At 42.1% G+C, this 12,031-nt stretch overlaps 1 protein-coding gene across 10 annotated transcripts in view; it reads right to left on the minus strand.

Annotated features, from left to right (window-relative positions):
• Positions 1–12,031, minus strand: part of COP1 (COP1 E3 ubiquitin ligase) — a 213,123-nt gene that overhangs the window by 90,627 nt on the left and 110,465 nt on the right. For all 10 annotated transcript variants that reach the window (XR_005226628.2, XM_043552652.1, XM_037907998.2 and 7 more), the window contains 2 exons: positions 3,316–3,424; positions 1,341–1,422 (listed from right to left, as the gene is read on the minus strand). Coding sequence is in view for 9 of the 10 variants with exons in the window: in XM_043552652.1 (XP_043408587.1) it covers positions 1,341–1,422; positions 3,316–3,424 (191 nt within the window). In the remaining variant the exon portion in view is untranslated. The remainder of the gene's footprint in view (positions 1–1,340; positions 1,423–3,315; positions 3,425–12,031) is intronic.

Here is a 12,031-nt window from a genome sequence, read left to right on the forward strand (position 1 = left end):
AAGGGCCCAGCAGGAGCCTTGGGAGGAGGCAAAGCAAGAAGCAGCTCACTCCCAGCATCTACTCCTGCAGTTCCCATGCCTTCCTGACCACCACCCAATTTTGTTCACATTGCTGTTAAGTTTCTCAAAAAACATGTCACACATCCTGTAGGACAAGGGTTCTCAAACTGGGGGTCGGGACCTCACAGGTGGTCGCGAGGTAATTACATGGGGGGTGGCAAGCTGTCAGCCTCCACCACAAACCCCGCTTTGTCTCCAGCATTTATAACGGTGTTAAATATATAAACAAGTGTTTTTAATTTGGGGTAGGGGAGGGGGCTCAGAGGCTTTGTGACCAGTACAAAAGTTTCAGAATCTCTGCTATAGGACAAGATATTTCTTGCTGTGCATGATCCTTGATACTTTATCATCATTTACTAGAAAGCCATTTTACTAGATAAAAGCAAGAGAGGACATTCTCAGTCTCCACACATTTATCTGTAGCCACTCCCTTTCTTGTACACAAACTTTTTTTTTTTTTTAAACCAAAGCTCCCCAAATCTTCAACTATCAGTCTGGCATACACTGTGGTAAAACTTGCCTTGTCTACACTAGAGTTTAAGATTATGTTACTTGGATTGTAGTAGTTAACATGATACACAACCTTCCCCGTAAAGCCTAGACTAGACTAAAGCTGGTCCATAATTTTCATCTGAATGATTTTCCGAATGAAACATGCCCACTTCACAAAAATCAAGATTTCCCAAGAGAATATTTCAATTTTTCTGAAAGATTTTGATTTTCTATTGGTTAAAAAAAATCAGAATGGCAGCTGCCTGGCTGCCCACCTGGAAGGCTGTTATTTTCACTTTTGGCAAGTGAAATTGACAAAAGTTTTCACAGAGGGCTGCCAAGGCAGAGAGTGCCACGGCACTGTTTCCCACACCAGCTCCAGGCGACAGTCAGAGCCATGGCTTTCTGCCTCTCCAGTTCCAGGAGCTGCAGGTGCAGGCTGAGTGTCCAGGCTCTCTACCTCTATGGCAATTCAGCAATTGACAAGTGCGGGCAACGAGAAAGCTAAAAAATTCCATTTCAGTTCCCCTGAAACAGGTTTTTTTTTAAAAAAAAAAAAAACCATGAAATTTTTCGAGGAAAAGGATTCCCTTTTTTTCAGCCAGTTCTAGACAAAGCTCTCTCCCCCACTTTCATCTGATCCTAAATGGTTCTATAATACCCTGGGCAAGTCAGTTACACTATCTAAGTAAGCCAAGGAATCAGTTACTTGACACATCCTATATTGACAACCATAACGAATACACAATGAGTTCAGCCTTTAGCACTAGAATTAAAAATCAAAATACCCTTTGCATCGTCAGAGCCTGAAGCCAGTAGTTTAGGGTCCATCAAGTTAAAGTCAACACTCCAGCATCTTTTCTCATGCTCCTGTTTTGAGAAAGAGGAAAATATTTGGAATGTAGTACATTATAATTCCCAGCGCTAAAATACACACTAAAGCAAAACAAATGCAGTTTGGATGAATTAAGATGGAATTTCTGGATATGGACATTCACTGTGTATAGCAATGATCTTAAATACATTTTTCTCTCACACAAACTAATGCTTGTGTGGTTTAAGAGAAGCCCCAAAAGATGGCAACACTAGCAAGCTACATCCAGGGGTGGTGTTTTTTTTTTTTAAAGTACTGCTTATTTGCTTATCTCAGAGGAGACTTCTCATGACAGTATATTTTGGTTTGTTACTACTCCCTTGTGGCCCTTCATTCTCTGAGCAAAAAAATGCATGAGTTTTCTAAATACCATTAAAATGCATCTTTCAACAAGGAGATTATTGAATTTGTTTAGAAAGTCCAAACAGAGGAGTATCGTTCACTCAGGTATTAAAAGTTTAAGTGGTCACAGGAACTGTAGTTTATCACGCATATACACATGTCATTTCAAGTCTGAATGCTGTTTCCTTATAAGTGATGAGGAAGGTTTAATATACTAGCTCCATAACATTCTGTTAAATGAAACTTGAAGGTTAGTCAAGTCATTTCAAACCTTCACAAAGCTTGAGAAGAGATGTGAAGAGGGCATGAAAAAGAACATCCAGCACACTGTTCCAAGCAGCCTTTCAAATATGTGTACAGCATATGTCTGTGCACATACCTCAACTTATGAAAATCTGGAAGAAGGGACAAAAGAATCGATAGGGAGTTTAAATAATGAAGTGGAGTTCGTTTCTTTTAGTACAAGTAACAGTTGGAATATAACTCCAGTTTCATCATTTCATATTCATAATGAAAATTTATACTATATAAATAAACTGTCCTCAAATTCATTATATTAAGATTCATTGTGTCCAGTGAGATCTCTTTCTAGTTGGCATACACATGATAAAAGGATGTCAACACAGAATCTTATGATACAGATTAATATACAATAATGGGAGCTGCTGTTTAACTTAAGGAAAAATCTTACATTCCTATTTAACGGTCAAAGAGAGATGCACGCTCTATGGCAGCAGTTTGCATCTACTCTTAAGAAGTGGTCCACCACCTCCTGTCCCAACTTCTCAGTTCCAATCACACACCTTCCTGGTGGCCCTCATTACAACTGATTAAATGGAAAAGTAATGTTAAGACAGGATTAAGGAGACAAGATGAAAATAAATTCTAATGTATAAGTGCTTGATTACATTCACCTATTCTGTGTTTGAGCTGCTAGCTTACTGTCCCATGTGCAGGGCTTTATATTTACTAGCATCAAATCTGCCATGGTTGCCTGCAGCTCCACTACTTCAATCTTTTCAAATGACTTGGCATTTTGCTTTTCTCTCTCTGCAGTGTGCGCGCTAGTCTCACTATTTTTTAGGCCTTCTGCAAATATGATCATGGTTGAATGTACAGCAACAAAACTTCTAAGAAGAAAATGAAGCAGCCATGCAGAGGTTTTTTTTTTTTTAAATTCACATAGAAAAAAAAAAGTCTCCAGTAACTCCTCTTCCTTTTCCCAGATCCGTGCCCCAACAGCAGGGTTTTGGCTAGCCACACAATCATCACTGCTTAAAGGCTGCCGTGTGCCTCACTATTGTGACAAGAAGCTACAATGGTCACTGCTGGAGAATCACGACTCAATGGAGTTACAGAAAAGTCAAAAACATGGCAATTCCCTCTTAGCCAAGGGAATTCACCTACTGTAGATGCAGCCACTTTGCCTCATGCAACCATCAATGCACTACTAGAAACACCTTAATTAGAACATTAATATGCACACAAACCTGAAGCCATGGCCCTTGCAAAGACGAAAATGGTACTGCTTGGTGACTGCACTTTACCTGGTAGACCTTTGATCTCTGTCCTGTGAACCCATCCCACAGGATGACTGTGCCTTCATAGTCACTGCTGGCTAACAGGTTCTTGTGGTAGCTACTCCAGCTGATACAGCTTTAAAAAGAGAAAATCCCAAACAATCTTACTTTAAACTATATTCTATACATCTTAAAAATAATTATTGCAATAGCTCAAGTCAATTAGGATCTTTGCTTTGGGCTGTCCCAAAGTACACAATCTTGAATCATAGAATCATAGAATCAGTTGCCTTTTATTAAAATAATCAGAAAAGGAAAAAACAAAAAGCATCAGAAACTTGGAAAAATTTTCAGCTTACAAACTACACAAGTGTTTTTAATGTCTTTGTTATGCAGTTTACCATCTCAAGATATTATTTGCAACTTATATAATGTTTTATGCTGTTTAATGTTCTGTTTCTAGGATATATGTGTTTGCACTTGCACAGAGACCCAGAATTTTAAAAAAGGAAAAACATTTTAACCTTTTAGCTCCTTAAAAGCCACAATTTAAACCATGATGCCAAAAGCAGAAGTCCACTAATGCAATCTACAGCTGTAAGATATACAAACTACATTGGTACCAAAGGATTAAAAAAAAGCAAGGAGACTATGACCTCTTTGACACAGAAGAAATAGACTATTCATTGCATTCTCAATTTAAAGAGTGCCCTCCTCTGTCACTTGAGAAAGGAAGGTTTGAGGGAGATCTCTAAACAGGGATCAGAGAAAATACATAGGTTGTGTTTGTATTATATATTGAATTGAGCAGTCCTGAAGGATATAGCATCGGATTAATATGGAAAAGTGAAACCCTCTAACAGGTACAATATGGACAATAATAGAGCCAGCTTCCTCTTACTGGTCTGGGAATATGCTTCAAGCCTGGTGTCCAAAAATATTTCAATAAGGGTAAGAGAATTTAGAACACACATTCACCCAATTTTTGGCCCATCTGGTGTGAAAAAGTGCCAGTTGTCAACTGTGACGCATGTAGGAGTAACTGAAAGGACACTGATCCATTTCACATAGGTCACCAAATAGCTATGAGAGAATAACTAGCTTAGATTATTACAGTCTTGATAAATCAGTCAGTCTATGCTAGTATTCCCATTGTTGCTGGAACGGTGTGAATGCAACGCAGGGAAATTTCTCTAAAACTGGCAGCCCAGATAGGGTCTTAGAGACTGAGTCACCATAACCCAGTTAGGGCATGTCTACTGTAGGAAAACAGGTGCTGTTTCGAAGTGCGTTTGCTAGCATGTTTTAATTAACATGTTTTTTTTTAAATGCTACCTATAGCCTTATACACACACAGGGTTTAACACTTTTAAAAATGTGTTTGCTAACCTGTCATTTTCTGCGTTGTTCTCAGTGTCCATTTCTTTCTCTCTATCATACCTCAACCCTTATATTATCTCTTCCACTTCTTTCTCTCCCCCATGCAGAACACCTCATTTCTAATCTATCCCATCAATCTCACTCCTTACACCCACCCACATCTGCATCCCTGTTCACACCCTCACCTCCACCTCTTCACTCATTTGTACCACCCCCTTCATATTTAGATTTTTCAAGCCTTAGCAGCCAGAAAACTGAACTAAGATGTAGAGTACTAATTTTAGAGGCAATGCCCAGGCAAGAATTCAAGCCACTCTTCAACACCAGCTGCTAAGAAAGAATGAAGCTTAACTGTATCTTCAGAACAGTAGTAAGCTTTTAATTAGAAAACATGTATGCCTCTGGTCCTTACAGTTGCAAAGGACCTTCAAAATGTGAATGATGCAGTGACATCTGCCTGAATCAGCAAACAGTTTGAAACAATGAAGAGAACTATCCTGTTCATTTAAAAACCCATTAACTCTGAAGCCTAAGGACAACCATATAAACGAAGAAATTGCCATACTAGAGCAAATTAGAACTATCTAGTCCAATATCCTGTTTCTGATAGTGGTAAGTACCAACAGCTTTAGAAAAACATTCAAGAAACTTTATAGTAGGAATTTATAGAATAATCTACCCACAGGGAAAATTCCTTCCTAACCGCCAACAGATGAGTGACTTGTGCCCTGAAGCACAATTTAAAATGTCAGCATTAATTATTTCACTACTAATCAAATCATGTAAGAAAGGAGAAGGACAATCATATAATGAAAGCTCTGATCTATTGTGAGCTGCACGTTATATCCGTATAACAAGTGGGTGGAACTTGGGAAAGTACCACCAGTAATTCTTTTCTTCCAATCTAACTCCTGGAGAAAGACAAGACAAAAGTGTTGGGCTTCCTCTAGGATGCCATCCTAGGACCCTGCTCCAGGGCTCTACCTTTTGCCACCTCCAGCTGGTAGGTGAATAAAAATCTGCTTTCCTCCCTCCTAGTTGCAGAGTGAGACTGACGTGGTTCTTGTCAGTTTCACTCCTGCCCACAACATTGTTTTTAGTAGCAATGAAAAAAACAGACCAGCTTCTAGTCAGTTTAAGTCTCATATGTCATACATCTTTAAACACAATCCTTAAAAAAATTAAAGGGTCATAATCGACAAAAACAAATAATTTTCTTCATCTTCCTGACTTGATTCTCCCCTCACCATCACCAAGCTTCTTTTAGATCTTTAACAACCTGGAATGTTCTGTTAAACAGTACAATGCATGAGGTTTTGTGTAACTTATTAGACTAACGTTTATGACACAAAAAGCAAAGGAGTACTTGTGGCACCTTAGAGACTAACAAATTTATTTGAGCATAAGCTTTCGTGAGCTACAGCTCACTTAAATGCATCCAATGAAGTGAGCTGCCACAAGTACTCCTTTGCTTTTTGCGAATACAGACTAACACGGCTGCTACTCTGAAACCTGTTTTTATGAAACGATATACTCAAGGGATATATCAGACTAATAGAACAGCTCTTCCTCCAGGTGCGTTGAGAGCTTTCTTCATTCTTAAAGCTTCCTTTTTAAATCTAGAAATAGTCACATCATCATGTTCAGATGCCCTTACTATTTGCGCTGCTGTATTTTTTGATAGTACTCACAGGAAAAAAGGCTATCAGTATCAATCTCCATTCCTGGGAGATTAACTAGCAGAAACAATCTCACACGAGGTACATCTGAGGAGAACTAGTTGTCAACTGCTAGCTTGCTCTCATGAACTGAGCATCAGATCTGCACCGTAGGGCTTGTCTACAGAGCCTGCAGTTTAGTCTTCTTTAAACAGAACTACATTAATACAAACTATATACCTTTTTGTTCATGCCCACGGCATCCACATGGGAGAGTTACAGCCCAGCACATTAGCTCACACTGTAATTCACACCCCCATAGTCCAAACTGTGGGCCATGTAGACAGCCTGAGATTCCGATCTTAAAAAGACTTGTGCACCGGGTGCTTCACTTTACACACAGTAGCCCCATTTACCTGAATGGGGACTACTCACACAGTGTGAAAAGTGAAAGAGAGAGAGAGAATAGTTCTGTGTGGTAAGTACATTAATTGAGTTCCAGGTAGAAGCCTTACATGCTCAAACATTTCAGCTGTAAGACTGGCTTCTGAAAGACAATGCAAATGACAGCATGACCGAACGCTGCAGTGGCACAGAAGTAAACTACTATTAAAATAGGTTTCAGAGTAACAGCCGTGTTAGTCTGTATTCGCAAAAAGAAAAGGAGTACTTGTGGCACCTTAGAGACTAACCAATTTATTTGAGCATGAGCTTTCGTGAGCTACAGCTCACTTCATCGGATGCATACTGTGGAAATTGCAGAAGACATTATATACACAGACACCATGAAACAATACCTCCTCCCACCCCACTCTCCTGCTGGTAATAGCTTATCTAAAGTGATCATCAAGTTGGGCCATTTCCAGCACAAATCCAGGTTTTCTCACCCTCCGCCCCCCCACAGACAAACTCACTCTCTTGCTGGTAATAGCCCATCAAAAGTGACCACTGTCTTCACAATGTGTATGATAATCAAGGTGGGCCATTTCCTGCAGAAATCCAGGTTCTCTCACCCCCTCACCCCCCTCCAAAAACCACACACACAAACTCACTCTCCTGCTGGTAATAGCCTATCCAAAGTGACCACTCTCCTTACAACCTGCATGAAAATCAAAGTGGGCCATTTCCAGCACAAATCCAGGTTTTCTCACTCCCCACCCCCATACACACACAAACTCAAAATAATTTTTTAAAAATACATTTTAGCTGTTTAACCAAACCCTAGCTAAGGTAGCAGACAAATGGTTTTGGAGAAAAACTCAGCAAACAATATGACACGACAGAAGGGGAGACAGCTCTGAGATGATTATTCCAATAAGTGAAAGCGAAGGGAATTCAATGCTACAAATCCTTACATCACATTTGGTCCAAACATTCTGTGTCTCATCGGAGTGTGTGAGGTTCCAAGGTGATTATTTTCTAAAGGGCTCCAACAGCAATGCAAAAAGAGTCCACATGGACCCAGTGAGTAGGGAATCTAGGTTGAGAATTGTAGCTTAACTTTATTTTGATGCTTTCAAAACCTGACAGTAATGAGCACATCACTTGTGATTAGGATGGAACAGCCATACATGTGATTTATGTATGAAAATAAAAACACATCTTAGGAATAATTTTTAGAACAAAAAATAACCTATCCTTGTGGTTTTTGCTTTTACTGCAGTTGACTAAAGAGATGCAGCTGATTTTGGAGTTGGGGTACCATTTATCACAGAGTACTGCTGCTGCAAACATACACTGTGTGTGAACATGCAGAATATTAAAGATGTGTTTCATAAATGTTTTCCTACCCACATTTTGTATGCTGCCTACTGTAGATCAGGCAGCCATGAGACTAATTTCTCTTTTTGTTGAACTCTAAATCTTCACATTTCTCTCAACCTATGGCAAAGCAACAATTCTGCCTCCTGAATAAATCACAGACGCAGAGCAAGCATTAGCTGCTACCTGTTCATCCCTTTCTCTCCCTCTTTCCCTTCTCCCTCTGCAGCAAGGAGAAGGAGAGGTTATCGCCTGTCATAGCTAGGGACATTGCAAATCGTAATTAGATCACAGGATGCTGTTTATAGTTACTACACAATGCCAGGATTTGTTCCTTGTACTGAGGCTATGAATCTGTAAATGGGATTTTTATAAGGATTTATGTCATCATCTGTTCTTCTTGGAAGCATTTAATACTTCTGGGGGGAGCTGTGCAAATTTAACAAAAAATGCAAATGCTTATTTCCTCCCTATTCTTAACAAAGATCAGAAAGCCTATATAGGCAAGAATGCATTTAGGAAGCAGGTGGGAGAAAGAGGTGGATGGGTGGGTGAGAGAGAGGGAAAGAGAGAGACACACACACACACACAGACAGACACAGCTGGTTTAAGGGCCCAGCTCCAAAAAGGTTTACAATGAATTACTCCAAGTGAAGCAGAATCTTTCAAAAAGCACCCAGCTGGCACTCAGCACTGGGCAAGGGCTTCCCTTTTCACAGCTGTTCTAAAACACCAGACTTGCTCTTGGCCAGACATGAGTCCTCACAAATGCAGTCACATGCCTGTTTCCATAAATGCCCATCACAGCCACTGTTTACAAAACAGTAACAGCTTTTTTTTTTTGGGGGGGTGGGGGGTGGGGGGGAAGGGGCGCCAAGCTTTGGACAAGGTTAATAGGTCAATTTAGCATAAGTTTCCTATAATGTTAAATTCAGAAGGCAAAAAAACCCAAAATCCTTCAGAAGTGCAGTTTATTGTTATGTGAAGAAAAGGAATGGAATGTACAGGGAAACTTTAATAAACTCATCTTCATAGATCAATTTCACTATAAGAATTTTCACTGGAACTGCAAATTGCATCTCACTGACCATTTTGTAACTTCATTCTACCACACCAATATGCCTCCATAGCATGTGTATTAGTAGGTTGTTCACACAACTGGAAAACTTTGTGAAGCATGAAGTTAACTGTCAATTGTCTTCAAACTACCTGCGAAGTCACCACTATGTTCCACTTGGTGATATTAGAGCACCATTTCTTAAATGCTGCCACCAGAGGCTTTTCTTGCAGCCACCGCCTCCTAGGCAGTGATTGGGGCGGGGGAGAGAAGGAGTTGGGGGGAGTAGGCAGCCAGTGAGAGTTCCCGACCTTCAGCTCTTGTGGGGCGGGTGGCAGGTTCTGGTCACACAGCTTCAGGCTCACCACTCCCCCAATCACCTTTGGCCCCCACTGCCTCCTCTGGCCCTAGCCTCACCACCCCCTGCCCTTGGCCAGAGCTGTCCCATCCATAGGATGGACCCGGATAACCGTCCCAGGCCCTGCGCTTCAGGGAGACTGGGGCGGTGGGGGGGGGGGTGGGGGGGGTGTTTGCGGGGCAGGGCAGCCTGGGGGACTAGCAGGGGATCTGGCGTGGCAGCACCAGCCCTGGCATTTATTTCCTTTTCTTGCCCGCAGCCCTCTGGACTCGGGCTTAGGCTCTGCAGCAGCAGCGAACGACCTGTCCCAGCCCGATCTGCTGGCTCCCAGAGAGTCACCTGCCGCCACAGGGTCCTAGCACCACCCCCCCCCGCAACCCACTTGTGCCACGGCAGGTTGACCCTGACCCTACCCTTCCGCCTCGGATGGACTCTTCCCTTTTGCGGCGGGACCCTCCACCAGCACAGGGGGTCCCCTTGTCCCTAGCACACATGAGTACCAGCCAGTAGTCTCCATTTTCCCTCGCCATCGCCCAACCCCGGTGTCCCCCCAGTACCCCACACCTCCCCCTTCTACTGGGGTCCTCCAGTGCCCCTTCCAGGCCAAGGCCAGCCCTTATCACCTCCCTACCTAAGGGGTCCTCTTTGCCTTTCCGCTCTCCAGCCTTCAGGTTCCCCTCCCTGCAGTACCAGGACCTGGGATCCCACAACTCTGCTCTCTCCACCACCTGCCAGGCTGGGGTCCTCCATCCATCCGCTTTTCCGCCTCCCCACTCCCTTCCAGCCTCCAGAAAAAACAGATCTTAGAGCCCCTCCTCCACGCTGGAGGGTCCTGGTGTCCCCCAATACCATGGCACATATAAGCCCTACAAGAGCCACCCATTTCCCGAGACATGGGCTCTCCGTGTTGCGACTGTTTAATTACATTTTAAAAAAATCCACAAAGGGTAGCAAGACCATATGCACTGGGAAGTGAGTTTCCTGCAAGGAAGTCCAGGAAGGTGGATTTCAGAAGGTAAGTGGCATGACACTGATCGTGAACAGTGAGTTTTTTTTTTTAAATTATATGAACTTCATTATAATTATAAAAAAGAACTACCATAACACATTATAATTATATAGCTGGGCGCTATCAATATTTAACCTGTGGCCAGCAGCTACCCTTGAAGTTCACTGTAACCAGATTTCACCTGTATAAAACATGTTAAGGGGAGGCCCCATACAGGCTGATTTGCCCTGGGCCTTGCCCACCCCCGGGGATGGCCCTGCCCCTGGCCCCCGCAGCCTACCCCATCACTGGGCTCTGGCCATGGGACTTCAGGCTCTGGCCCCAACCACACGATGGCAGGCCCCCACCCGGACCCAAGGCACCGGCCACGCCTCCATCCCCCCCACATTGCCCAACTCCCACTGCTGCCTCCTTCAACCCCCCCATCCATCGCCCCTGGCCCCTACTGCCTCCCTACCCACCCCCCCATCCAGGGCTTAATTTGTCCCTCGGCTTGCTGTGAAAAAGTGATATTTGTATGTTTCTTAATATCACTTTTCACTGCCTCCCAGCTAGCAAGTCTATTTCTGTGATACATAATATTAACATACAAATGTCACTTTTCACAGCAGACTTACTAGCTAGCAAGTCTTTAAAAAAGCAACCAAAAAAAGCAAAAGCAGCAGCAGCAACAAAAGACAAGAACATGCAAAGGACCTTATTTTTGTTTCTATTCTGTTTGAGTCCAAGAAAGAAGAGAGACAACTGTACATTATTTTTAATATTGAGTTTGCAAAAAACCCTATATAAATAAACTATAATGATTTGGGCACATATACGTGCATATTTTTTTTTCCTGAAGTTAAATTAAGAGTTTTATGAAAAATTGTCAGGGTGGCCACCGGCAAGAGTTGGTGGCCGCACTCTGAGGCCACTAAAAATTTTGTTGGGAGAACCCCTGTATTAGACTATGGCTCACTTATACATTTATACATAAATGTCTAAAAACAATTTGGGGATGAGAACATTCTGTAACGTAGCTTTCCCACTACAAAATATAGTTCCTAGAAAGAAAATAGTAGCAGCAAGGATAATGCCACTAGGTGCCCTCACTCTGGCTTTAAGAACTTCAGCGGAATTCTTTTTTTTAAATGTAAAAGACAGATTTCCTGCTCTTTTTGGTGAGATCCCAACCACACACCATTACAGTTGATGTATGGTTGTGACATCTAAAAAAAGACCCAACTGGCAAATCAGAACATGGGTTTGGACAATCGTTCTCTCTACTTAAACTATGAAGATGCATTAAATCTGAGCTTATTGTAAAGCAGGTTCAACTTATTTAGGTTTTTATTAAATATGGATTTTTTGGATAATAAGTTACTAAACAATACAAGTGTGGTCTTCTCTACACCAATGTTCCTCCAAGCCAAGCAATTTAGAATCGCAATTTATTATCTGTGCCACAGTGCAAGAGTGAGTGTTGGCATAGATAATGGGCACACCAAGAGTGCATTTGGTCAATGATCACCAATCCTCAT

Source organism: Chelonia mydas, chromosome 8, assembly GCF_015237465.2.
Source record: "Chelonia mydas isolate rCheMyd1 chromosome 8, rCheMyd1.pri.v2, whole genome shotgun sequence".
Classification (NCBI taxonomy): domain Eukaryota; kingdom Metazoa; phylum Chordata; order Testudines; family Cheloniidae; genus Chelonia; species Chelonia mydas.